Source organism: Cottoperca gobio, chromosome 1, assembly GCF_900634415.1.
Source record: "Cottoperca gobio chromosome 1, fCotGob3.1, whole genome shotgun sequence".
In the NCBI taxonomy this organism is placed as follows: domain Eukaryota; kingdom Metazoa; phylum Chordata; class Actinopteri; order Perciformes; family Bovichtidae; genus Cottoperca; species Cottoperca gobio.
In genome coordinates this window covers 16942375-16970260 of record NC_041355.1, presented here as the reverse complement: position 1 = coordinate 16970260, position 27886 = coordinate 16942375, and the positions used below count along the sequence as shown (strand labels likewise).

Sequence of the window (27886 nt, the reverse complement as noted above, 5' to 3'; positions counted from 1 at the left end):
TCACAGCAGGAAACCATCTTAAGAGGTAGGAAACAGATACATATCTAATATGAATAATGCAAAATAAGAAATAGGTCCTAAAGTAAATGTCATAAAAAAATGAGTTGACATTAGCTACTGTAAGTCTCTGCATGTGAATCCATCTCGTGCCAAAATCATTCCTTCTCATCCAGGAAATTACACACATTAAGCCACACAGGCAGCACTGCTCAAATTGTGCTATAAATACAGTGTAATTTGCAAACATTTGATATTATCTTCATAACCATGCATTTCTACAGTTAGGATTCTACTGATTGAAAATGCATAGGCCTACTATCACACTGTCATTAACTCCTTCACATGCTGATGTCAGCAGCAGACAGTTAACCCCGTGCATGAAGCTCTAAGAAAATAGGTAATCTCTGTTGTTTATCCTTCCAGTGTTATCTCCCATCCATGCAATCCCACATAGACCGGTCTCCCATCAGCCGAGGCAGGCTGATTTTCCAGCCATACCCGGTTCCCGTTGCCATGGAGATGACGTCATGCTGCAGCACCGGGATGAACGGCGCAAGCGCGGACGGAGGGAAGGGCGAGACTGAGAGCTTACTACGCAGCCATTCAGTCAGACTGTCGACTGAACCGGGAGGACCAGGACCGAACATCCCAAGAACCAGAGCATCCCGTCGTCAGCTTCCCCTGTTTATCCGCGAGACACCCCACACACTGCATCGACAATATGCGTGAGATCGTGCATCTGCAAGCCGGGCAGTGCGGGAACCAGATTGGAGCAAAGGTATGCAAACACGCACTTTCGTCGCCGTTATATCTACCTGTTAACTGCACTCGGTTTTATGGGATTTAATTCAAGTTTAACAGGGTTTATGTCTACGTGTCGGCTGTTATGAGGCCATGTTGTCCACAGGAAATACTAAATAGGTCAACTCAGTGGAGTAGACAGGCTTGTGTAAGACAATAGCATCCTTTTGGATGGGCGGTGGCAAGCCGAGACATCCCCGCTGCTGCCGCTGATCCCCTCTGAATGAACGACAACACCTAAACGTTTGTGTTTGTGTGTGTGTGTGTGTGTGTGTGTGTGTGTGTGAGAGGTGGGGGTGGGTTTGTTTGTCAGAGAGAGAGGGGTGCGGCTCAGACACTGAATGCACCAGAACGCCGGCAAGCTTGCAGCTTTTCGACCCACACGAATATAGGTCACATCTAATTGCAATGATAATAAAGCCTCATAGGATGGTATTTTTTTAAATGATCACCCCTGCATCAAATCGTGGGTTTAGCCTCATTTTAAATAATAAATAAATCCATCTTCTGAGGGTATCTGTGATACAGAGATTGAATTGAGGTCGATGAATCTGAAAAGATATTGTTCTGCAACGAACAAGTGTGTTTTATTACTGATGAATCCGTTATTCTTTTAATTAGAGGTGCAATGTGTAGGATTTAAATGGATTTATTGGCAGAAATTAAATATAATATTCATAACTATATTTCACATCGTGTATAATCACCTGGAACTAAAACTCGTTGTGTTTTCGTGAGCTTAGAATGAGCCCTTATATCTACATAAGGGAGCTGGTCCTCTTCACGGTTTGCGCCATGTTGCAACGACATGTTTCTACAGTAGCCCAGAACAGACAAACCAAACTCTGGCTCTAGAGAGAGCCTTTCACGTCTTTACATTACATGAAGAGGATGAGCAGAGGATATTCAGGAGCGGTATTCAGTTGTTGCAATCTGCAACCTCACCATGACCACTAGATGGCACTAAATCCTACAGACTCGTCCTTTTAACTGAATAATCATTTGGTCTATGAAATAGTGAAAATTGGCCGTCATTTCTTCAGGTTGTTTGTTTTGTCTGTTTGTTTTAATGATCATTCGATCATCAAATTTTTTGTCTATTAATTGTGAGTAAGTAGAGTGGCTTGTAAAGTGCAATATAAAGGCATGACCATTACATGTTGAGATATTAGCATGTCAGTAAATTCAGACTGTTATGTAAGTTTTTCTATCTAATCCAACCCATCGACTGGTCTGTAGTTCTGGGAGGTGATCAGTGATGAGCACGGCATCGACCCAACAGGAACTTACCATGGAGACAGTGACCTGCAGCTGGACAGAATCAATGTCTACTATAATGAGGCTTCAGGTCAGGAATATGTAAAACAACTAATTCTAATAGTCTTTTCTTTTCTTTTCAATTAAACTGTTTTGACACATGCATTTGTGTTCCAGGTGGAAAGTATGTGCCGAGGGCCATCTTGGTGGATCTGGAGCCAGGCACCATGGACTCTGTCCGCTCCGGTCCCTTTGGACAGATCTTCAGACCCGACAACTTTGTCTTTGGTATGATGACCTTTTGGCAGGACTAGTAAGGCTGAATATTCAAAGGGCGGATTGTAATCAACCCTTTCCTTCCAGGCCAGAGTGGAGCCGGTAACAATTGGGCTAAGGGCCACTACACAGAGGGAGCCGAGCTGGTGGACTCAGTCATGGACGTGGTGAGGAAGGAGGCTGAGAGCTGCGACTGCCTGCAGGGTTTCCAGCTTACACACTCCCTGGGCGGTGGTACCGGCTCTGGTATGGGAACTCTGCTCATCAGCAAGATCCGTGAGGAGTACCCCGATCGTATCATGAACACGTTCAGTGTGGTGCCCTCTCCTAAGGTATAGAATTCACGTCTCATTGCTTATTGGTGTTTTATTTTCTATTTCTGGCTTTTTCGTTTTATCCCCTTTGACCTTTTTTGCTTTGTGCCTCCAGGTGTCAGACACAGTGGTGGAGCCCTACAATGCCACCCTGTCTGTCCATCAGCTGGTTGAGAACACAGACGAGACTTACTGCATCGACAACGAGGCCTTGTATGACATCTGCTTCCGCACCCTCAAACTGACCACACCCACTTATGGAGACCTCAACCACCTGGTCTCTGCAACCATGAGCGGGGTGACGACCTCGCTCCGGTTCCCCGGGCAGCTCAACGCAGATCTCCGCAAGCTGGCCGTCAACATGGTGCCTTTCCCCAGGCTGCACTTCTTCATGCCGGGGTTCGCTCCTCTGACGGCGCGGGGCAGCCAGCAGTACCGCGCGCTCACTGTCCCCGAGCTCACCCAGCAGATGTTTGACGCCAGAAACATGATGGCGGCCTGCGACCCTCGCCACGGACGCTACCTGACCGTCGCCGCCGTCTTCCGCGGGCCCATGTCCATGAAGGAGGTGGACGAGCAGATGCTGAACATCCAGAACAAGAACAGCAGCTACTTCGTGGAGTGGATCCCCAACAACGTGAAGGTGGCCGTCTGCGACATCGCGCCCCGGGGGCTCAAGATGGCCGCCACCTTCATCGGCAACAGCACGGCCATCCAGGAGATCTTCAAGCGCATCTCGGAGCAGTTCTCCGCCATGTTCCGCCGGAAGGCCTTCCTGCACTGGTTCACGGGCGAGGGCATGGACGAGATGGAGTTCACAGAGGCGGAGAGCAACATGAACGACTTGGTGTCCGAGTACCAGCAGTACCAGGACGCCACGGCTGAGGAAGGAGAGTTTGAGGAGGAGGGAGAAGAGGAAGTGGCCTAAGGCTAAAATCATCCATCTTCTTTCTCAAGTGCAGTCGTAATAACTCCGTCCAACCACTTATTTTACTCCTACTACTCTGACTGATTCACACTGCTCTCTGTTCTCTTATCCCCGTAATTGTTATGTTTCATTTTCTCTCTGCCTCTCCTTTCTTTCAGAGTAGGATTCACCACACTAAATTGACTCTCCAGCCTCGTTGCTCATATAGAGCTAGCTAACACAGCTGTGCTTGTGGTATTTTGTCCGTAGCTTTCTGTTTATGCTCAGTTATCACCATCAGTCAAACAGTACCTGGGCCAAGTATTCAATAAAACTGTTATCCCTTTGTGCGTTTGATGGTTTTTGGTGTGATACTTTTTAAAATGAAAGACAAACAATATAAGCAGATAAGTAACCCATACGCTATATATTTCTTAAGTGTTGCTGACAAACCTGTACAAAAATAGACTCCTTTTGACTGAAATAAACCAGAGTATCAAATGCATTTGAAGAAGCGCAATTCTTCTACCAGTTTTGCTCTAGATGTCGCAGTATGAAGGCAAATCAAAATGGAAACCTGCATCTACAGATTAGGCAGTTTTGCTTGAACACCACTAGGAGGAAGTATTGAGATCTATGCGTTTAGTGCTTCTGAGCAGGATGTGGATGCTTTCTTTTCCACTTTGAAACCTGTAACACCAAATGCTCTGTTATGAAGTGTCAGAAATGCTTCTTTATAGGAAAAGCACATCCTTTTGAAGCCTGTTTCTATGAGCAATTGCAAGACACACCATCGCAGTCAGCTTTCATGTATATGACATATGAAGAATAAAGCGTGTCCTTTTATATAAATCAAGCGGGAAACAGATCCTCAACATCAGCTCCAGTGTTCTTGATGCACTACAAAGATATTAATAAGTGGTGGAGACCATATGTCTTATGGTGTTAATGACAGTTTCTCTTTATACAATGCTTGATTAGTTTGGTGGTGCTCATGGTTATATGCATGAATGAATGAAAAATAAAAGCAAAAGTAGACAATTGAAGGGGAATTTTTATAATGCAAATCTCACCGAGGTCATTGTGCAGATGTGCTATCTCTCTCTCTCTCTCTATATATATATATATATATATATATATATATACTATTTAATCAGGAAGTGACATTGAGGCCAAGATCTCTTCACAAGTGAGACATGAGTCTCGTGAGTACAGAGAAAATACAATATGATAATGATATACAAATATAGTAATAGAATAGCAAGATTTGAATATACATATATATTTAGAGAACAACATGACAAATTATGAATATATCTTTTCTGAAATAGGAAATAAAAATACAAGCATATTGTGTAAAACACTCACGCCTACATTTTTTTAATCGGCCTATCGATAGCAGTATGTGAGAGTATGTTCTACTACAACTACTACTACTCTACACTATAACTTAATTGTTCATGCAGCTGCTCATGAAGCTGTTATCAAAGACTACCTTTTGACCTGATGGCTGCTCATTTTTAAAATAAATGAGAAGATCCACATCTTAAAGGAAACAGGTTGTGAAGAAATGTTAAGGACAGATAATGTAATTCTAAGAGAAGTGAATGTGAGATCTTAAAGAGGTGGTCTTATAACAGACATCATATACACCTTCTGAAACAACACACACACACACTGACATATATCAGGAAGTGTTTGTCACTGCTATTGCGCTGATTGAGCAGACGGCTGCTATCGCTGTGTCCTCATCCGTTTGCACCACTGCTACATCAGAGGTTTGACTATCATCTGATACACCTGCTGGAGATCTCTGCCCTCCTGGACAAACACATGGACACAGACACATCTAGACAGCATGGGCTCCAGATTGAAGTGAGTTAGTCATGTCTTTCTTTGCTCTGCTTCCATCATCACTCTGCCTGTTAGTCTGTGCTTGTGGTTTTTACTTCCTCTCACAATTGCAAGTTTCCTGCAGCAACTCTGTTGCCCTTTAGTGTTGCCATATACTTCACAGTAGAACCGTTCTTGGTCAAAGCAGAGCAATCTGTGTTTGTTGCCCTGTTAACAACTTTTGAATATTTAAATGTAATCACATTTAGCCAGTGGTGGAAGAAATACTCAGATAGTTTACCTAAGTAAAAAGTAGCAGTACCACAGTGTAGAAATATTATGTTACGTAAAGTTAAGTAAGTAAAACTCCTGCATTTAAAACGTTCCTTGATTAAAAGAACAAGCAAAGTAACTAAAGTTCCTGAGATGTAGTGGAGTAGAAGTATAAAGTAGCATGAAATGGACAAATACAAATACCTCAAAATTGGATTTAAGTAAAGTACTTGAGATTAAAGTAAAGATTTGAGTAATATGATAAATGTTGGGCAGATTAACTGGAACGTCTCAACATTAATGTGTACATGTTTTGGTGAGTAACACGCTGTAAGGATAATCTCAAATATGTGCTGTGAATCTCTTTCCTGTCAGACCAAATCCTGAGCGAACCTTCTACTGGTTCTTTGAAGCAACTTGCCCCGTAGCCAGAGACAAAGGTGAGTCCTCTGTCCTTACTCCCCGCTACACACCTGGGCCAATGTAGTATTTGCAATTACTGTGATTCTGTGTTTCTATGGAGTACTAGAAGTATGAGTTATAGAACAGTTTAGATGTGCAGAGTGATTTGTCAGCAACAGAGAAGTAGATGAAAATTGTTCCTCAAATTCTTCCCCTGTGACTCTATTCACCTTCTTCTTGTCATTTTACCGCATGGCACACTAAAACAACCCGACTGTTAAGCTCCATCGGAAAATTTGCTCAACTAAAGAAGCAACGCAAATGAATTATAAAATGACAAGATAAGATTTAGTGTACATGAAGCTGTTTCAGCTAAACTTAGAGTTGCTCATACTTCCTGTCATGTGATCAGAAAAATCGCACAGCATTGTCTAGTCACACTAGAGCAGATGGAAGCATGTTGTGGTAATCTGGCAGACTGAGCAGCTGGGTTGAACATACTTTTTATTGACATGCAACATTTATTTAATTTCTCCATTTTGAATCATTTTCTTCTTTCGATTTTACTCATTGTTGTCTTGTAAAACACTTAATATACTTTGCTTCTCTACAATTACTTTAAAAATAAAGTATTTTTAGAATTATAGCCATGTGGTTAACTTATTCATTCTTTTTAATGTTATAGATCCTGGTGTAGTGTTTCAATTTCCAGAGGACTTCAGCGATGAGGTAGCCACTCATGTATCCAGATATAATATGTGTTGATGTGTTGTCTTGTGTTGACTTAACAATCTCAACAACTATTAAGATAAGAGGGAAACTGTCTTGCAGCAGTTGCAGTAGAAAGTAGAAAAGAGTTCAAATACAAAGAGTACAAATATAAAATATCAATAAAGGTGCAACTGTAAAAATACTTCAATGCCCCAAATACACAAAATCTAAAAATACACACAATGCCAAACATAACAGTAAAGTAAACAGGTTGCTCATATCTTACATTTCTTCTTGGTGAGTTGCACAGATATGTGTGTATTATATCAGATCTCAAGTACAGACAGGTGTATATAGTCGATTGAAAATGTTGAATATATATGTCCATGATATTGCACATGAGACCCGATAAATCAGAAAGTTGTAATGATTATAATCCATTAGTATTAGTAGTAGTAGAATACAATGTATTGCCATGAAATGTATAAACAATCATGTTCGTCAGAAGATGAATCCTACTGACTTTAAACTGTTGGGATGCATTGGCATGAAATGTGGTAAAGACCTTCACGCCCCCCTCGTGATGAATTCACTTTGGTGATGCCCTGATGTTTCCTGTAGCGCCGTCATCTGATCTCATTTTTAATGTGGTTTATGACCAAAAACCTGCAAAATAGTGACCTTCGATCACCCTCAGCTGCACGTTGTGGTTAATGCTAACTAGATATCATACCTGCATAACATTGTCAGTGTGAATATGTTAGCAGTGATGTGCCTAAGAACAGCCTCACAGAGCCATAGCATTGCTGTAATCTCTTAACTTGCTAAGGGATTTTTTCACTTTTCATTTTACACATCTAAATTCTATCCCACTTCAGGAGTCTTGTCAAACATTACCCAAGTTCTGCTTCCCGTATGACATACAAAGGTGAGTATAAACTGTCTTTACTCCAGGTTATCTATAGTCCATTTTTCTATTTGTCCACCTCTCACTACATTCATCTGCACAGAACGAGGGAGGGAGTGGCCGTGCAACACTTTACTTTTGTTTTGACTGACCTTGAGGGATGCCAGCGGTTTGGCTTTTGCCGTCTTGCCAACCATACACATACCTGCCTTTGCATACTCAGGTACATTTGTGTGTGTGTGTGTGTGTGTGTGTGTGTGTGTGTGTGTGTGGTGTGTGTGTGTGTGTGTGTGTGTGTGTGTGTATGTGTGTGTGTGAGAGTGAGTGAGTGTGTGAGTGTGTGTGTGTGTGTGTGTGTGTGTGTGTGTGTGTGTGTGTGTGTGTGTGTGCGTGTGCGTGCATGCGTGCGTGTGTGTAAGGGGGTGATTCTCATCCCTTTAAAAATCATGATAAAATCTACATTTAACCAATTTGATTACAGTTATCTTCCATGGTTTGAAGTGTTTTACAAACTTCTCAACAACTTGGCCGATTACCTCACGAAAGGACAAGTGAGTTTACGTTGCTTGTGTTTAATCGCCTTGCTATATTAGTCTCTAATCCATACACTCTTGTACGAGTATCATTAACATAACAACCATTATGTTCTCAACAGACCAATGAGATGAAAGTGATGCTGTCTGCGCTCTACAAGCAGCCTTACCACTGGCAGCTGGATCTGTCACTCTGCAGATGGTAAATCTCTAAATATCCAATAAGGTTCACACTTGATTTCATGGCTGTTTACCTGTAAGTGGTTAGCTTGTTGTGTTTTTTTCTGAGGGAGAGCAGCTATTGGTCAGCACAGAGGTGTCCCATCCTGTTGGAGACCCAGATAGAAAAGAGGGGGTGAGTCCCACGGGGGTTCATGTGATCTGGAATAACTGCCGAGCGGATACAGACTAACTCCTGCTGGAAAACGTTAGCTGTCTGTGCTTGATGGCTAAACCTAATATGTGTGGACTAATAGCTTGTCGCTCACCCCTCTAATCAAACGTTTAAAACAAACCTAACACCATTTGCACTAATGTCTGCCTGATCTTTGGAAGTGTTGACTGTATGTATCCATAACACATAAATAACCCATGACTGTACCGACCCCACAACAAATGTTTTGTCTCCTGTTGTTTCCTTCGAAATCAGAATTCCTGAATGTAAATACTTTTAATGGCTATTGCAGAAATAAAAATGGCCACCATAAATACCGTCAAAAATGAGGTTAGATTTCATGAAATTGATATAACTTTAAGGTCATGTTGCAGTAAGACATTAGCTTACACAATAGTTTGCATCTAAAAACAGCGTTATTTAACAGATACAGAATTTTGGTATAAAGAAATCCTAAAAATCTGATCCTGTAACCTGTCATGCATGGATGTCATAGGATTTTGAAGCCAGCTGAAAGCAAAAACACTTCCCCCAGTGTTGTCATTAATGTAATTATTTCATTCATTTTGACCAGATTCCATACTTCATCGCTCCAGACCCCAAAAGTCTCCCTTCCATCCCTGAAAATGTGAGTATAAAAGATTAAACTAAATTCTGTGTGTATCTTATACAGCAGGTGGGGTTTTGGACTTTTCCCATTCAAACTGACATGCATGTGCTTGTGTCTGTGGTTTTACCAGAGGAACTTGACAGAGCTGATTGTGGCAGTAGATGTGGGGAACCTCCTCCAGCTCTACGCCAGCATGCTGTTTGAGAGACGCATCCTCATCTTTGCCAGTAAACTCAGCACAGTAAGACACACATTTTTGTTCTTCTATATTTTTTATAGGACTTTATTTACGTCTGTCTACAGATGAATGTTCATTCATTGGAAACTGACCCTAACCTATAAACCTCATGACACATGTCACATGCCAACTTCTATCCATCAACATTCACCCAACCCCAGTGGAAACAGAAATCCCTTTAGTTTCTGCTAAATTCAACTTTTTGGAAACCAAACTCCAAAAATTGCATCAAAAATAATCTAAATTGTGCTGCCTTTAGGTCACAAATTGACCCCACATATGTGTCCTATGGCAGATCCCACAGACAGGCATTTGTGTCCTGTTTGTTGTTGTCTGAAACAGTCGTCCATTTTGTGTTGTGTGTAGCTGACGTCTTGCGTGCATGCACTCAGTGCTGTGTTATACCCCATGTACTGGCAACACATCTTCATCCCTGTCCTGCCACCCCACCTGCTGGACTACTGCTGGTAAGAACTGTGTTTAACTACCTGCCTACCTTCCTTCCTTCCTTCCTTCCTTCCTTCCTTCCTACCTACCTATTTACCTACCTACCTACCTACCTACCTACCTACCTACCTACCTTCCTTCTTCCTTCCTTCCTTCCTTCCTTCCTTCCTTCCTACCTACCTATTTACCTACCTACCTACCTACCTACCTACCTACCTACCTTCCTTCCTTCCTTCCTTCCTTTCTTCCTTCCTTCCTTCCTACCTACCTACCTTCCTTCCTACCTTCCTTCCTTCCTTCCTACCTACCTACCTTCCTTCCTTCCTTCCTACCTACTTACCTACCTGGCTACCAACCTACCTACCTACCTTCCTTCCTTCCTTCCTTCCTTCCTTCCTACCTACCTACCTACCTACCTACCTACCTACCTACCTACCTTCCTTCCTTCCTTCCTTCCTTCCTACCTACCTACCTACCTACCTACCATGAATTCACACTGTTTTATTTGGTTACAGTGCGCCTATGCCTTACCTAATAGGGGTCCACACCAGTCTATATGAGGTAAACTCCTGAAAACAATCTACAGTCACTCAAATACTACCAAACTTGTTAATCTACTGGGCGTGTCCCCACAAACTGTCAGACCCTGCAGATAAAACGGTGTCTCTGTGTGTGTTTGACAGAGGGTGAGGAGTCGGGGCTTGGAGGAAGTTGTAATTCTGAATGTGGATACAAACACTCTGGAAAACCCCTTTGACGATCTGAAAAGGATACCTTCAGATGTGGTAATAAATTATGTGTGTAGGACTGTGTGTGGTCGGTCATAAGCAAGTATTTTTGTTGTCTCTTTGTTCACATTTAACTATTTTTAAAGTAAGGAAAATATGACTTGAAAGTTATTTACACTAAGCAAAATCTGTACCACAGTATCAGCCTGATAGTTAAAGAGTAAAGGTGAACCATTGATATATATTGATCTTGATTTTTCTAGTTCCCTTTCACAGAGGCATGCTGATTGTTCCAACTTGAGAATAGATTAACTCTCAATCACACAGAACACAAACTAAATGTGTTTGTGACTATATATATATATATATATACAGTATATATATTCTGTATATAGAATATATATACTGTATATATATTCTATATACAGAATATATATACTAGATAGATAGATAGAAGATAGATAGATAGATAGATAGATAGATAGATAGATGATAGATAGATAGATAGATAGATAGATAGATAGATAGATAGATAGATAGATAGATGATAGATAGATAGATATAGATAGATAGATAGATGATAGATAGATAGATAGATAGATGATAGATAGATAGATAGATAGATAGATAGATAGATAGATAGATAGAATAGTAGCTAGATAGATGATAGATAGATAGAATAGATAAGATAGATGATAGATTAGATAGATAGATAGATAGATTTAGATAGATGATAGATAGATAGATAGATAGATGATAGATAGATATAGATAGATAGATAGGATAGATAGATAGATAGATAGATAGATGATAGATAGATAGATAGATAGATAGATAGATAGATAGATAGATAGATAGATAGATAGATGATAGATAGATAGATAGATATGATAGATTAGATAGATAGATAGATAGATAGATAGATAGATAGATAGATAGATAGATGATAGATAGATAGATAGATAGATAGATAGATAGATAGATAGATAGATAGATAGATAGAAGATAGATAGCTAGATAGATAGATAGATAGATAGATAGATAGATAGATAGATAGTAGATAGATAGATAGATAGAGATTAGGAAAAGTAGACTGATAACAGGACTTTGGGGCCAGGAACTGTGGCAGAGCAAACTAATTTAAACCCTGGTTCTTCTGACGGAAACACAGCACGATTCTTGAATTCCTGGAATTATGGTTCCTAAAATGTTGCTACAATGCAAACAGGCTATTAGCTGATATAGGCAAAAGAACCCAAAAAAAGTGTATCAGCTTTTGCACTTGTACTTCATCTTCTCTCAATCGAATGGCGTCGTCTTCATCATTGTTATTGAACAGTTGCTCTTGAAAAATATGTAAATATGTCTCCAGATGTCCGGGCTGAAGGTGTGTTTGAAGCGTCAGGCGGTGTCTCCTGGCTGCGGGATCTCAAGGGCCTTCCTGAAAGCTCAGGCTCTGCTGTTTGGAGGCTACAGGGACGCGCTGCAGGGTCACGAGGTCAATCACTCAAAAGGCTTATTATTAAAAATGTGTTCAAATGTATTGTTTGCACTTTTAAATGCATTTTTAAAAGTTATTTAAAGTGTTCTCTGCATTTCTATTTGGTCATTTCTATAGACAGCTCTTCATGCCTTTGTGTACTTTAGGACTCATTTGTCTCTTTTGTTGTTTCGATCTCTCTCTTCTTCTCTGCAGGAGGGTGAGATGTTGTTCAGTGAGGAACTGTTTGTAGAGCACAAGTCTAGCAGTATGAGGCAGTTCCTCCAGAGTGCCATTCATTTACAGTCCTTCAAACAGGTACACGCTGTGCCACGTGTGGTTTACTGCCCTCTGCTGGACATGTAATGCAATTACACAACTGGAGCAGATAGTTAGACAGACAGACAGACAGACAGACAGACAGACACTTTATTCATCCCGAGGGAAATTTAGGGCTTGTTGGGCAGAGAATTATAGTGAAATGTTGCAGCTGGTTAATAATAGTTAGGTGTTGGTTGCTATTTCAGACCTGATATGTATATGTTGTACAGGATTCAAGCCACAGAATTTTATGTAATAAAATGACAGTTGTGAAGTCAGTGGGACTACGTGCTACTCGTGTTAATGTAAATAAGTGACCATTATAATATATTTAGATTAATAAAAATTACTTGTTTTTTTATAGTTCATTGATGGTCGCCTGGATATTCTGAACAAAGAGAAGGAACCAGATGATCTCTTTGAGGAGGAGATCTTAAAATGTGAAGCAGGTGTGTGTGTGTGTGTGTGTGTGTGTGTGTGTGTGTGTGTGTGTGTGTGTGTGTGTGTGTGTGTGTGTGTGTGTGTGTGTGTGTGTGTGTGTGTGTGTGCTATTACCCACTTACCAATTATTCTCTTTCCCATTGTGTTTCTGTCTCTGTTTATAGGGAGAAGCAAATCTTATCAACAGTTAGTTGGTAATTTAAAGGTAAGTTCTGTTCTTCTTTATTTAAACAGTTTGAAGTTTGTTCCTGTCTTGTTGAAATGTGTAACACATACACACTTGTACCTTTGACAGAAAGGGGGAGGAGCGCTTATCCTTAACATGAAGTCCAAAGCAAACATGAGGGTGAGTACAAGCCGAGGTGTTTTTGCTCGGTGGAGTACAAAGTGAATTCAATCTGCATTACCAAAACAACTCTATTTGTAATGATTTGAATCTCTCCCAGACCAAAGGTCTCACCAAGTCTGGTTTGAAAAACCTGCTGATGCAAAAGGTAGGTCAGCAGTTAGGGTAGGTGCTTCTATTGAATCAAATTCTGCTGTCGTTTTACTATAATACTTCTTCGTTGTGTGTGTGTGTGTGTGTGTGTGTGTGTGTGTGTGTGTGTGTGTGTGTGTGTGTGTGTGTGTGTGTGTGTGTGTGTGTGTGTGTGTGTGTGTGTGTGTGTGTGTAAAAGCAGGCCCACAATGACGAACACACCCTTCAGAGAGGAGGATCTGTGTCGCACCGTCGTGCCCGATCCGACTGCTTGCAGAACCGCCTGCCAATCACACAACACTTTGGGAGGGTGAGCACAATACCATATCTAATCTTAGGTATTTTAAAAATTTGTTTCCAATGTCTTTATCATTTTCAAGGATAACATAAGATGGTATTGCCATGCTTCTTTTCCATAATCAAAACACAAGAAGATAAAGTCTCATCCAAAAACTGATTAAAGAGATTTAAAGAAAAGATTACATAAATAAATGAAAAGTAAATAAATATATGAAAAAATGTAAACTATGATAATCATAATAATACAATAATAATAAAAAAACATAGTGATAACAATACTAACAATAATACTATTACTTGTATCATGTCACCTTAGTATCATGTAGCCATAGTTTCACTGTTAAAACTGTCAAAATAATAGGATATATTTTCTTGCAGTGATAAGTCTATATACCAGGAAGCATTGTTGTGGCAGTTTTAGTTTCCTTACATCTTTAGATATCCCCCAAATAATTACAATTGCATCTGGATTTATCTGAAATGTAATATCTTTGACAAAAAAAGAGAAGATATCAATCCATTATCCTTGTATTTTGTGGCAAAGAGCGTTGCTGTGAAGTAAATATTTGATACAATTGGAACAGATACCATCCACATGCATCGTCCTCATTACCTAATCTTCTTATTCTACTGTCCTGCACTGCTTCTTTGTGCTATTTTGTGCCATTTCTTTGCTCCACTTTATTGTGATTTACCCCAACATCGGTCACTTCTGTTGCGTTGCTGTCTCTTTGCTTTGTTACTCTATGTTGCCTCATGTCAGTCGCGTCCTCGTCGGCCTGTACACCAACACAGGGCTCCCGGAGACGAAGAGGACATGCAGGACAATGGGGACACATGGGATGGGTGAGAGTCAGAGAGAAACTGAGAGATGGAGAAATGTGGGGAAACCCTAGGAGAAATATTTTCAAAAGCATTTTCTTGTTTGTGCCATTCTTATTTCTTATCTCTGTGCAACAGGGCTGTGTCTGGGGCTGTGATCGAGCCAGACACACAGCTCCAGAAGGATAAAGACGAAGAGGAAGATTCACTGCTGTGTGACCCGGAGGAGATGGATCTGCTGGGGGAGATCTTTGACACGCTCAGCTCCCGGAGCTCCCACGAACGCGGCCTGCTGTATGGCACGCGCAGCCTGGATCTGTTTGGACCGGACAGCCATGACTATATCAGGAAGGTAAGAAGGACACACACACACACACACACACACACACACACACACACACACACACACACACACACACACACACACACACACACACACACACAAATGTGATTTCTGGTCTAACATTGGCTGTTTTATTTATAGGGCAGTTTTCCAGCCAACCCCAGCCAGGAGAGCCTGTCTCTGTCCTTGAGTGGCAGTGGCAGCATACACAGCTGGAATCTGGAGACCACGGAGGAGCTGTCAGACCTGACGGAAGACTCTGATTGCCTTTGCTTGGACACCAGCGTACCAGAAGAGGAGGGGAAAGAGAGTCTGCTGGCAGCGTGTGAAATGGGGCAGCAAGAAAGCAGACTACAGGAAGTAGTGAAGGTAGCAATAAACGGGAACCGAAAAGAAGAAACAGACAGCGGAAATAACTTTAAGGAAGTGAAGTTAGAGGAAGAGACGGAGATTCAGGAAAAGACAGTGAGTTTAGGAGAGGTCCCTGTGAAAGAAATGGCTGAGAAGCGAGAGGATGGTGGGTTGAAAGAAAAGAGGGAAGATGTGCAAAATCAGAGTGAGGAGGTAGCTGAGGGACAAGAGATGGATAAAGGAACAAATGAAATGCAGAAAGGTGAAGCAAGAGAAGAAGAGGGACAAGAGAAGGAGAAAGGTGAAGCAAGAGAAGAAGAGGGACAAGAGAAGGAGAAAGGTGAGGAAGTGACCTTAAACAAACTTATAAAACTGAATCCCCATCATCCCAACGGCGAGGAGGAGCAGCAGGGACTGGAGGACAATCTGGAACCCGCATCTTCTCCTGGGCCTCGGAGTCTCAGTGTTGACCCTAAACCTACAGCAGGTCATGAAAAAAGAAGTGAAGAAGCAGTAAAGACAGAGGAGCTGGAGATGAGACAGACCGCCTCCTCGCCTGAAGTGCTATCTGCTGTAACACGCTTCCAGCTAAAGTGCAGCAACAAGCAACCGGCTGAACCTGGGAGACCTTGCAACACACTTTGGAGCAAGGAGAATGCACAAACTCACCTGCCATGTGACTCGAATATATCAGAGGGAAAAAAACGTTCAGAGGATGAACGAGAGGAGGAAGACCCGCCTCTGATCAAAGTGTCTGAACTGAAGAAGAAATTTGAAGCTTAAAGGATAGTGCTTTGTCTTGCTTTCAACAAACCCCATGAAAACACCAACATGAGCAATGTGCGAGTCCGTCTCTCAGGGCTTTCTGATTTCTCCTGCGGTCTGTGACTCTCAGACCCAAGCAGAGCTTTGGAAAATGGGCCACAAATATATAGTTTCATGTTATTTAAAAATGAATGACTTAGATTTAAGAAAATGTAACACAAACTGCATTTAGTTGGTTATTATCAGGCACAGATTTGGTGCGCTGAGTGTTTACAGCAGCAGGAGGGTGTTCGTGGGATTAGGTCAAAATAAACTAAAGTGCGTGTTCATCGTACTAAAAGAGCAGGTCACCCAGTAACATGTGGCTCACTGATGGGTTTTTAATCATTTTCATGGGATTTGTTGACTGAGAAAAACATATGGCACCTTGCAAAGATTAAGCAAATATTTTAACATTTGTTTATTTTTCTGAATATTGTAAAGTTAGACTGACTGGTGAATTGCACTTAGAAACATGGTTGAAATAAAAAGGACATTTAATGTTTTACATATCGGCTACTGTACATGATACATGAATATTTTGTGTGTGAGAGAAATATGCACTTCTAAAACTGACGAATGAGGATAATTATTGCATTTTTGGTAAGTCTTCTTACGAAATCTGAATGACTTAAAAGCTAATAAACTATACATGTTGAACTTCCAACATCGCTTTTCCTTCAATAATCCAAGACAAGAGACTTAAAGGGGTGTGTACATTTGTGGTTTATTAACAGAACACCTTGTGTAGCATACATACATACATACATACTGATTTTTATTTTTTAAGAAAGTGAGCTTCTCAGAGCTTGACATAAAAGTGCATTACAGTCATTGCTTTAATCATTATCCTTTATTAAAATAGTGTAAAACAATGTTGTTATATATAAATAGACAGAACACACAGTACAGTAAAAAATATACTAATCTCTTTACAAATACAACAAACTTCAGCTCATGTTCCTTATGTGGCAAAATAAAGAATGATTTTGATCAAAGGAATTCGACAGGATAGCAAATGACAAATATTTCCTCTTTTTGAAACGGGTGAGAACTTAAAGTCTTATCAATGTATTTGTTGTCACCAAGAATAAAAAAAAAGGTGCGGCACAAACAGTGTGTCTGAAGATTTTTTTTGGTGCAAAAAGACAAACAGGGATCGACCCAGAGGACAGCAGCACAGCGACGTCAGAAAACAGGAGGCATCAGTCCACGGGTTTACAGTGACGGGGGGTGAATCCACTTCATCATCTTATATGAGCCGTTCTTCTTTGGGCAGCGGGAGAGCCAGGCCAGGTTTTTCCGATCCCGCCGATCCCGTCTGTTTCTTCTCCTCTGCACTGGGCCTATATGTTCCCTCCAGCCTCCTTTTCTTCCTGATGACACACAGCAGCAGCAGCAGAGCCAAGCTGAGCAGGGACAGCACGGCGGACACCAACACGGACACTGCAGGTGCCATTAACACCTGCATCGCCATGGTGACAGACAGCTTGGGAGGGAATCACACAGGTCAGTAAACACATAGCTGCAGATAAAACTGTTGAGTTACATGCAGCATATCAAATAAAGTCTAGGTAAGGATTTGGTATGTGATAGCAAACTGTGTAATTTGGTACTAAATGAGGGCAGAGAGTGTTTGATTGGTGAACTTCAAATGAAAGCATAACCTACAGTTTGAGTCAATGCATAGCAGGTCAACTGGATATGAAAAGAAATGCAATTTGTCTACAGGAAAGTAGGCATGTTAAGATATGTACATTTCATATCACGATTATCCTGGCGATAAGTAAATGTGATTCAGGATATTATCATACGCTTAAAACCTTTAAAATGGCATTAAAAAGATATATGTATTGCATCACAGATAGGACACATATTTTCTTAGTGTAAATCATTGTTATTGAAAAACAAACACATCTTAAATAAAGTTAAATCACAAGGTTCCCCAGCATAAATAAAAAGGCTAAATATATTTTTCTATTAAAATATTCAATGTGTAATTCCACCTGCTCCAAATAAAAAAGGGGGCAGTATTTCACCTCGACTGCTGGGTCCATACAAACTAAATTCATCAAAACAAAAAAAACAACTACTGTGGTACTGGGGGCTGTACGGGCCGTGTAACGTTACGTTTTGATAGTTTGTGTGTTGGCTTGGGGTATAAAATCAACGTATTGTGTGCTTTTTTTAAATTGCGATCCACGATAAAAAGAAATCCTTTATTGTCCCAACAGGCAAGTTTACAATTCAACATGTATGAAGAATAATCACTTAAGAATTCATATTTTCATGAGTCTAAACCTTTTTGAGGGAATTCATATTTTCTCAATAATAAGTACCAAAATACATTACTTCTTTCCAGGAAACTTACTATGAAATAACAAACCCATGCAATAAAGAGTTACTAAAGTCTCCCTAATAAACATGTACACAGGGTTGAGATCATTCCAAAGGGTTTAGTCTGAAATGACATACCTGAGGAATAGAAAGTATCGATCAGATCTGCGACGCCTGTGTTCTTACATCAGGACCAACACAGCATCAGCTGGATGAAAACAACAGTGGGGCATATGGAAACAAATCAAATCAGGGGTTGATCAATTGAGTCTCATCACGGTCCAAGATGTTATGGCCCGTTTGGGTTTGGATCACCTGAGAGACATGAAAGGAACCTAACTGTCAAAGAAAAAATGTTTCTTCCAGGCCTCTGTGAGCTTTGAATACCAGGAGAAAGATCCTATCAACTCTAACACTGACTGGAGGACAGCTGAAATGTTTAGGAGGAGCAACAATGTCTCATATAATTAAGTGAAGACAAGAACTGCAGCATTGTGGAGACGTTGTAGACTAGATGCACTACACATCTTGCAAAGACATTTAGCACTATATTATTTTTTAATTTCCCCATGTATCAAAAACATTAGATACATCCCGCATTATAATTTAGTCCAATACAACAACTCCAGAAAGTTACCACAGAGTTGAACACACGCACACACGCATACGCACTGTTGTGTTGGATTGCATTACATTCTTTAGGGGTGCTGTAGTTTCTGCTCAGCGAGTGTAATATTGCCAAAAGACCAACAAGAAAATAGAAAAGCAGATCATCTTCAATTATGACAGAATACTACAAAGTGAATGCAGACTATGCTCAGTGGAAAAAAGCAGCGTTAACGATTAATCGAAAATATGAAAGCAGCAAATTAATCATTAATGAAAATAAGTATTATTTGCAGTCCTGAAATGCTGAACAGTTATATGTATAGAATAATTCAAATAGATTGCACCTGCCTAAAAACCGATCCCACATTACGGGTAAACGAGTCTATACATTAACATGGAATAAATGTAGGAAAGGGGACATCAAAACTACAAAATAAATTATGGTAAGAACCACAGAGGTAATAAAATACAAAAAAATATAATGATGCCCTAAACTCAACATAAACGTCCTTTCACGTTACAGATACAGGTACTTTTTTTCTTGTGTGAAGAAAAAGAGTTCCACTTATTCAGACTCTTAAAAGACACTCCCAGCAAAGTTTGATATCGCTAGGAGGATGCATGTGTGCGCGCGGCGGAATGCAGAAGATCCTGCTACACCTGTTTAACCGGTGTCCTCTCAGCTCAGGTGAGCCTGCCGCTGCTGTGAAATGACAGGTGAAACCACTCAAATGTAAAGAAATTAAGGAGTTCCTTCCGTCTCTGTGATTCACGCAGATGCTCAGAAAATATTTCGATTGTAGCCCGTCACGTAGGTTAAGTGTAATGTATATTTAATCAATTCAGCGGAAGTTACCTGCCGGTTTTTGGGCGTCCAGGTGAGATGACCGACGGCGTGTCCGGTGTTGACTCCTGGTTTAAAGAAAGATGGTCTGGAGAAATGACAGAACTTTTAATCCAGTCAGGGTTCCGGGTGCTCGCGGCATAGCTGAAACTGTTTTCTCCCACGCTCACCTGCCTGTCCATATGTTAATGAGCCCAGTCACATGTCTCATCTGTGCCAATCAGGAACAGCTCCCTATCTCTCTCCCTTTCTCTGTGTGTATGTCTCTCTAGCTATCTATCTCTTTCTTCTTTCTTTTTCTCATTCTTTTTTTCTGACATCAAAAATAGTTTTTTTTATTGTCTTTTATAATTATTTTCTTTTTCATTACATTTTTAAAACACAAACCACATATCTCAGTAGTATCTGGATTGATTGTGTTTGCCAAATCATCAATCACTCTGATTATATCATAAAGGTTTAATAATTAGAGAGAAAAGGCCTTGTGCTAGTTTAGAAGTCTGTTTTTTGTCAGCTGAGGACAATCTGCTTTCTGGCGTGGCCTACTTTCATTATTACTAATCAAACACACTTTGTTTGTTTCCAAATAGTAGGACTCCTGACGTGCAGAACAAAGACACACTGTGGCTGCTACAGGCAGGATTGGGCCTTATCAGAAGTTAAAAAGAAAACAAGGATGTTTCATCTAAAATAAAAGTTAAGCATTAAAAGAGAGAGAGAGAGAGAGAGAGAGAGAGAGAGAGAGAGAGAGAGAGAGAGAGAGAGAGAGAGAGAGAGAGAGAGAGAGAGAGAGAGAGAGAGGGGGGGGGGGGGGAGAGAGGGAGGGAGAGGGAGAGAGAGAAAGAAAAAGACAGCATGACAGCATGACATGACATCAGCATGTGAAGGAGTTAATGACAGTGTGATAGTAGGCCTATGCATTTTCAATCAGTAGAATCCTAACTGTAGAAATGCATGGTTATGAAGATAATATCAAATGTTTGCAAATTACAGTGTATTTATAGCACAATTTGAGCAGTGCTGCCTGTGTGGCTTAATGTGTGTCATTTCCTGGATGAGAAGGAATAATTTTGGCAAGAGATGGATTCACTTGTGACATGCAGAGACTTACAGTAGCTAATGTCAACTCATTTTTTTATGACATTTACTTTAGGACCTATTTCTTATTTTGCATTATTCATATTAGATATGTATCTGTTTCCTACCTCTTAAGATGGTTTCCTGCTGTGACCATGAATCTGTCCACTGATGTACTGATGATATTAATAAAGGATAATATTATTTTATTTTATGAGTATCATATGTTTATATATTTACTTGCACACATTGCATATTTATTGTATTTGATCATATTTGGCATGTGATGCTTGCACGGAATATAGAAAAACCTGCTCTGTCATTGTGGCCGTGGGTTGAATATGTGCTGTTGGGCCCATTTCCAACCCCTCCCGCTGCCCTCTGTGAATTGCACATGTCCAGGTTCAGTATTCCTCAAACGAATTTGGTCCTATGCAGGGACTGCTGATATCAATGAGCTAACAGGGCTCAGCCCTCCCTATCTCTTACACTATAAAGGAGAAAATGATTGTTAAAAAGAACAGATTAGAACAAATTTTCTTCAATTTAGTTGGAACCTAGAGCAGCAACAGCACAGGAAAAACACATAACATATTTAAATGTCCTTATTCAAAGCCCCTGCTTCCTTTCATCTTCGAAATGTTAAGTAATTGACAGGCGTCATGGCACACGCCCTTGATTTGCTGACCATGTGACCTAAATTCATTCAGCGCAGGCCATTGGCTTTTGACCAATGACAGCGCAGCAGTTGTACAGTAACTGTCGCTGCGTACAGTGAGTGGAGAGGAAGTAGTTAGCAATAGTGGCAGTGGGCGTTGGCATGAACATAAACGAGGTGGATTATTTACTAAATCATCAATTTCCTTTGATAAAATTGGAAGTGAAGAGACCAGGGACACATCATGCCTGCTTTTTGGCTTGGACCCAACTAAGAATTGTGGATTTAAAACATTTATCAGACAAAATTAAGGGACATGAATGCAGTCACGTTGGAAATAGCATAAAGCTATCAATGTCGGGTACGGTTAACATCCCCTGTCAACTTGATGAGGGCCATTGCATCACTAAACAGAAACACAACAAGCTGGTACAGAAAATCAGACCCCGTTGTGGAGAGATGTCTTTGTTTGAGAGAGAGAGAGAGAGAGAGAGAGAGAGAGAGAGAGAGAGAGAGAGAGAGAGAGAGAGAGAGAGAGAGAGAGAGAGAGAGAGAGAGACACTAATTGATTATTGAAAGAGTTGCAGATTGTAGGAGGATCCTCTGAGCCACCCGGCTCGAGGTTAGACCCAATAAGACAAGCATGGAAAATGTACCCAGCTGGGTGACCATCCTGTTTCACAGCCTCCACTCTCAGCCGTTCTACAGAATGGTCCCGCCTACTGGTTACATCCGTGTATATATAATTTCCGGTCTTTGATGTCTGACGTCATCACGTCACAGGGTCTTCGAACGACTCCGTCAGGGGCACTCTCATATTATGCATTCACAATATCAAAGTGATTATGATCACAATGAGTCACAATTATCCCTGAGTTAGATAAGACAGTTATGAGTGAGTTGAGCTTCTTACAAGTCTAAGTATGAGCTTTATTTAATACATATAGTACCTAACATTTCTTCACATTAGCTATGTAAATACGAGCACTTGTCAGTTATTACACAAGAGTGTTTTATTTATTTTACAACGGGTTTATTTGGAGCTTAATCTCCTCCAGATCCACTTTGAAAACTAAACATAACAATGTAGCATAACTTCCTACCAACGTAAATAACAGTACAATACAAACAACTATACCTGTTGGCTGCATGCTATAACCTGAGGAAGTCTTGTGGTGTCGTTGGAAGCGCACTGAAGTCTTTTGTCACCGGTCCAAACTTTCCTCCGGAGCTCTTAAGTGTCCATTTGGTCGCTGGTGTTAATTACACGGGAGCAACCAAACGAGACTTCCGCCGAGACTTATGTATACTAAATGAAATAATGTGAACAACAAATGCAACTTAAATACCTTGTAAATCATGAGGTTCTCTTGTAAACTGTAATAAATTATAATTATAGAAAACAATCTAATGGCTATAGTTACAACATGTTTAATTTTTGCAGTTTCAAATATTTCCCCTTTTTTTTTTAAAGACTCTGGCTCCATTAACATTTAAAACTTCCACTCTGAAAGTATCCATCACTACTGAGTTGTTAAAAGCAAAAAAACAAACAAACATATTAATTAAGACACTCATCATCAATATTTATTTGTTTTTTTACTTTAATCTATAATACTCCTGTTCAGTGAGGCCACACTCCTCTCTTTGACTCATATGGAGTCTGCTGAGGTATTAAAAACTACCAAATCTGGAAAGTAATAATCCACCTTTACATCATTTTGGTTTTTAGTTTGTTGGAGGAAAACTTTTAAACTTTCAGCCGTATACATTTTTTCCTTCTGACTGTTACTTAAATTAAAACCAGGGATATCACTGCTGTCGGACACACACTCATCTTCACTAAGACTCGTCCGTCTGCCCCTGCCTTCTCACAGTCTGTCCCTCTTTCCCCAACTTTACTGTTTTTAGCATCACTGGATGTTTTCTTTGACCTTTTCTTATGTTTGGCAGCAGGTTTTTCTTGTACTGTCTCCAGTGCTACTGCTGCCTCTTCCTCCTCCATCTCCACTTCCTCTACCTGCTCACTCCATGTATTCCTTTCTTTTCCTGCCATGTTTTCCTGCACCCCTCCTATCACCTCTGCCGACTCTCCTTTAACATCGTTTAACATGAACTGAAAAACGTTATCCGCCAGTAAACACACAGAAGAAGAAAACAGGAACAATAACACAGACGAGGACGAAAACGTATGGATGAGAGTCACAGTGAACGGGAGATAGTTGGAGACGCATTTGTGCCTGTCAAACAAGTTAAAACATTATGCAAGTACCTGCCAAATGGGAGGGGACCTTCCCTTATTTATTAAAAAGCAGAGTCGGGCAAAATCATGCTTTTTGTAAAGTGTGCCATTCAGATGTTAGCATCGCACACGGCGGAATAAGCGATGTTGCATGAAAAAGCGTCCAAGCACAAGCACGGCCAAGAGGCACAAACACATACACTGTCAATGACTTCATCTGTGACAAGAACTGTGTCGGAGGCAGACCAAGTGACCAAAGCTGAGGAAAAGATGTCGATGCTTTGCGCCAAAGATAATGTAGCCTTCAGCTTCTGCGATGATTTCAGTCGCAGTGTAGCGGACATGTTTCCCGACACTGACATCGCAAGGAAGTCCTCATCGGGGAAAACAAAAGCCACACAACTCATCAATCATAAAATACATTGATGCTATTAACTAATAAATAAAATACATACATTTTATAAACATGTCTGTACAAGTAATACATACTTTACATAAACATGTATTTCCTCAATGTATATACCCGTCCCTTATGTGTTTACATTTACATTACATGGGGTAGGGGCTGGGTGGCTGAGAGCTGTTAAAATATGGGTGGAGTCTGCCAAAAAATGTCCCTTATATTGAAATTCCAATGTTGACAGGTATGTGCGGTGTGTCCCTCCTCCCTGCAACCAAAACATTTCATATCCGATGAGGTTGCAAAAATCACGTAATCATAATCATCTACTCCGGCCGGCGAGACACCAGCAAGAGAAAACCCCACACACCACACCCAAACGTACCAAAAGTTAACTATACCAAACTATGACCAGTAAATTAAGTTAAATTAACACCCATTATTAACTAAAGAATCAAAAATAAGAATCGAAAGGCACACGCTCAGCGTCTCACTCGCACACAGACTCCCAGCATGCACTCGGAGAGAGAGAGACAGAGAATTTCTTGCTTTTTCAAAAAACACTTTATTTACATATTTTTTATTTGTACAATTACTTTAAAATAAAGTGCTTACAAAAAGAATACAAAATCTATATATTTAACCCTTGATCATCACAAATTCCTATTTGAATTTTTAAATAAAAATAATAATTTCAAAAATGCCCCATGTACTGTAGTCTTGTTAGACCTCAGTGCTGCCTTCGACACTGTTGATCATGACATTCTACTACAGAGACTGGAACATTATGTTGGCATAAAAGGAACCGCACTAAGCTGGTTCAAGTCCTATTTATCTGAGCGATCTCAATTTGTACGTGTTAACGATAAATCCTCCATGACAGCCAAAGTCAGTTTTGGAGTCCCACAAGTTTCTGTACTTGGACCGATTCTATTCACCTTATATATGCTTCCTTTGGGCAATATTATAAGGAACCACTCTATAAACTTTCATTGTTATGCGGATGATACCCAATTATATCATCAATTAAACCAGATGAAATCAATCAATTAGCTAAACTTCAAGCATGCCTTAAGGACATAAAAACTTGGATGTCTAGCAACTTTTTGATGTTAAACACAGACAAATCTGAAGTTATCATACTTGGCCCTAAACGCCTCCGAAACGCATTTTCTAATGACATAGAAGCTCTGGATGGCATTAATTTGGCCTCCAGCACCACCGTAAGGAATCTTGGCGTTATCTTTGATGAGGATCTGTTTTTTAACTCCCACATAAAACAAATCTCAAGGACTGCCTTCTTTCATCTACGTAACATTGCAAAAATAAGACACATCCTGTCTCAAAATGATGCAGAAAAACTAGTCCATGCATTTGTTACTTCAAGGCTGGATTACTGCAACTCATTGTTATCAGGTTGTCCCAAAAAGTCGCTTAAGACTCTTCAGTTGATCCAAAATGCAGCGGCACCTGTATTGACAAGAACAAGGAAACGGGATCATATTACTCCTGTATTAGCTGCTTTGCACTGGCTCCCGGTAAAATACAGAATAGAATTCAAAATCCTTCTCCTGACTTACAAAGCAATTAATGGTCAGGCTCCAGCATATCTTAAATATCTCATAGTACCTTATAAAACAACTAGAGCAGGGGTGTCCAACTTATCTTAGTTCAGGGGCCACATACAGCCCAATACATGGAATCGCAGTTTCGCGCTTCGGGTGGAATCGCAATGCATTCTGGGGTGGCAAGACTAGAAAAGTGAGCACCAACTCCACAAGCGCCGCCATATTGGATTTATTCTCTACGTGTTTACATTTTACTTAGCTTGTTCTTCAAGCGTTTTTACATTGTATTTGGCTAGTTTTTAGTGTGTAAGCATCGCTCTTCTAGTTATGGGATTTGGACACCGGAATTGTGTGGTGAAAAGATGTTCGAGCAGTGGGAGAAAGCTAAATAAATGGACAGAATCTCATTGTGAGCTTCACAATTGCAAAAATTGCGACTGCAAGCTTATTCTTCAAGCGTGTTGTAAACAAACCTACTACTCTACAATGAGTTCTGAACTCCTTTCTTATGATGAGGTTCAGATGTGGAAAGTCGAAGCTTTGAAAGTATTTTGCCGCAAGCAGAATTTAAAGGTTTCAGGAACAAAACTGGAGCTTATTGCCAGGGTGTTTGCTGCATCAGAGATGGCCATTGAGGAGCAACCAACAGCTAACGAAAGACTTTCAATCACTGAAAAAGAAAAGACTAAGCTTATGGTTATGCCGAGTGGCGTTTCAGTGCCTGATCCCTTGACATTGCAGGATGGCTGGGTCAATGAAAACAACAGCATGACTTCTTGGCTGCCGATATACCTCAGCGATATGACATTATTTTTAATGTCTGACCACCCAGGGAAGCATGTCGAGTTTCATAAACGAACTTTGAACGAATACAAAGAAGGCAAAGCATTTAGACTGTTTGACTCTGGCTGGTTGAAACAAATATCTTTCAATCCTCTCGCAGATTCTGAGTATTGCTTTTTGAAAGCAAAATGTACTCATTCAATGAAAGTTTCCCATACGCCACATTCGACATGGATCTACGCAGTCAAGAAAACTGGCGATATCATAAGTGCTTATTGCAGTTGTGTTGCAGGGTAAGCTATTATAAATATATACCTAACTTGTGTTTGTTAATTATTATAAAACTCAATATATAGAAAGTACATTTGTCAATATATAAATCAAGTAGATAGACTACATACCCCAGGTCGAGTTCAGGATCAGGGAATTAATTTGCTGGTTTTCCTTGCATGAAATGCTCACTGCAAATCCGCGAAGATTTCTTGGGCTTCCAAGACTTCCCATTGTAATCCTGTCTCTTTACAGCTTTGGTCCATGCTAGCCTTCTGTCTTTGTTCTTTAGTGCGGTTGGTAATGGAAATAGTTCGAAATAACCCATACATTACGACACCATTTATCCATGTTTAAATCATTAGTGGAGGTTTTTGGATGATACACCCTATTTTAAGGTCTTTCTACAATAAACTAGAAACATAAAGACCAGACATTCTGATTCACAACCGTTGAAATTTATTAAGAAAAACAAGTGCAATTTCAACAATCTTATCATTTACACATGTGCATTACAACTTCAGATCACAGTCGATCTACACAGCAAAACAAAGCAAAAACATTTAGACACAGGTATTTGGAACTGAACAATATTGTATTTAACTTTATAACAAAATAAACTTCTCAAGATTCTCTCGCTATTAAGTAAGGAGGATAAGTTGAACACATACAATAAACAACAAAAGTCACCCATTAATTTCCCGCTGAAACTTAGCATCGTTTAGCCCTCACAAGTGAGTCAATATCAGGCCTAAAATCCTGAGTAGCAGCTAATTTAAGAATCTCATTCAAGTGCTTGTGAGTGAGTCTTGAGAGTCTTGAACAATGGATCATGACGTGATCCATTGTTAACGATTTGCAACACAATACTTCCTGGTGCAAAATATACAGTGGAATGTCCAAAAACTATTTTCTCCATTTGCAGCCTGTACTTTCTCTCTGAATTTATTCACAACACCTGTTTTTCTCCCAATCATTGATGGTGCGCCGTCTGTAGCCATTCTGACAGCATGGCTCCAGTCCACTACGACCTGGTCCAGCGCTTCAACGACAGCGCTAAAAATGTCATTCGCTGTAGTGGTGTCCATCATAGGTATCAACTCAAGGAACTCCTCTGTGACCGCTGT

The 27886-nt window shown here is 40.3% G+C and overlaps 3 protein-coding genes across 3 annotated transcripts in view; all 3 read left to right on the top strand.

The window, feature by feature from the left end:
* The first annotated feature begins 580 nt into the window (after positions 1-580).
* Positions 581-3905, top strand: LOC115008191 (tubulin beta-4B chain-like). The gene is made up of 5 exons (XM_029431599.1): positions 581-778; positions 2041-2149; positions 2236-2346; positions 2422-2666; positions 2764-3905. Exons 1-5 carry the CDS (start codon positions 722-724, stop codon positions 3574-3576), a joined length of 1335 nt encoding a protein of 444 aa, XP_029287459.1. The 5' UTR covers positions 581-721; the 3' UTR covers positions 3577-3905.
* A 1352-nt stretch (positions 3906-5257) lies between these two features.
* On the top strand, positions 5258-16485 carry dennd1c (DENN domain containing 1C). The gene is given in 24 exon segments (XM_029431586.1): positions 5258-5430; positions 6037-6101; positions 6749-6792; positions 7653-7702; positions 7785-7904; positions 8163-8232; positions 8337-8379; positions 8382-8416; positions 8504-8569; positions 9183-9236; positions 9349-9459; positions 9823-9923; positions 10419-10464; positions 10587-10688; positions 12004-12129; positions 12328-12429; positions 12797-12881; positions 13038-13078; positions 13169-13219; positions 13320-13367; positions 13554-13661; positions 14415-14497; positions 14612-14825; positions 14958-16485. Coding segments are annotated over 24 exon segments (2775 nt in total). The 5' UTR covers positions 5258-5413; the 3' UTR covers positions 15951-16485.
* A 278-nt stretch (positions 16486-16763) lies between these two features.
* Positions 16764-27886, top strand: part of c3a.1 (complement C3a, tandem duplicate 1) — a 45943-nt gene continuing 34820 nt past the window's right edge. Inside the window, exon 1 of the mRNA XM_029431572.1 lies at positions 16764-17480. The gene's annotated coding sequence lies outside the window, so the exon portion shown is untranslated. The remainder of the gene's footprint in view (positions 17481-27886) is intronic.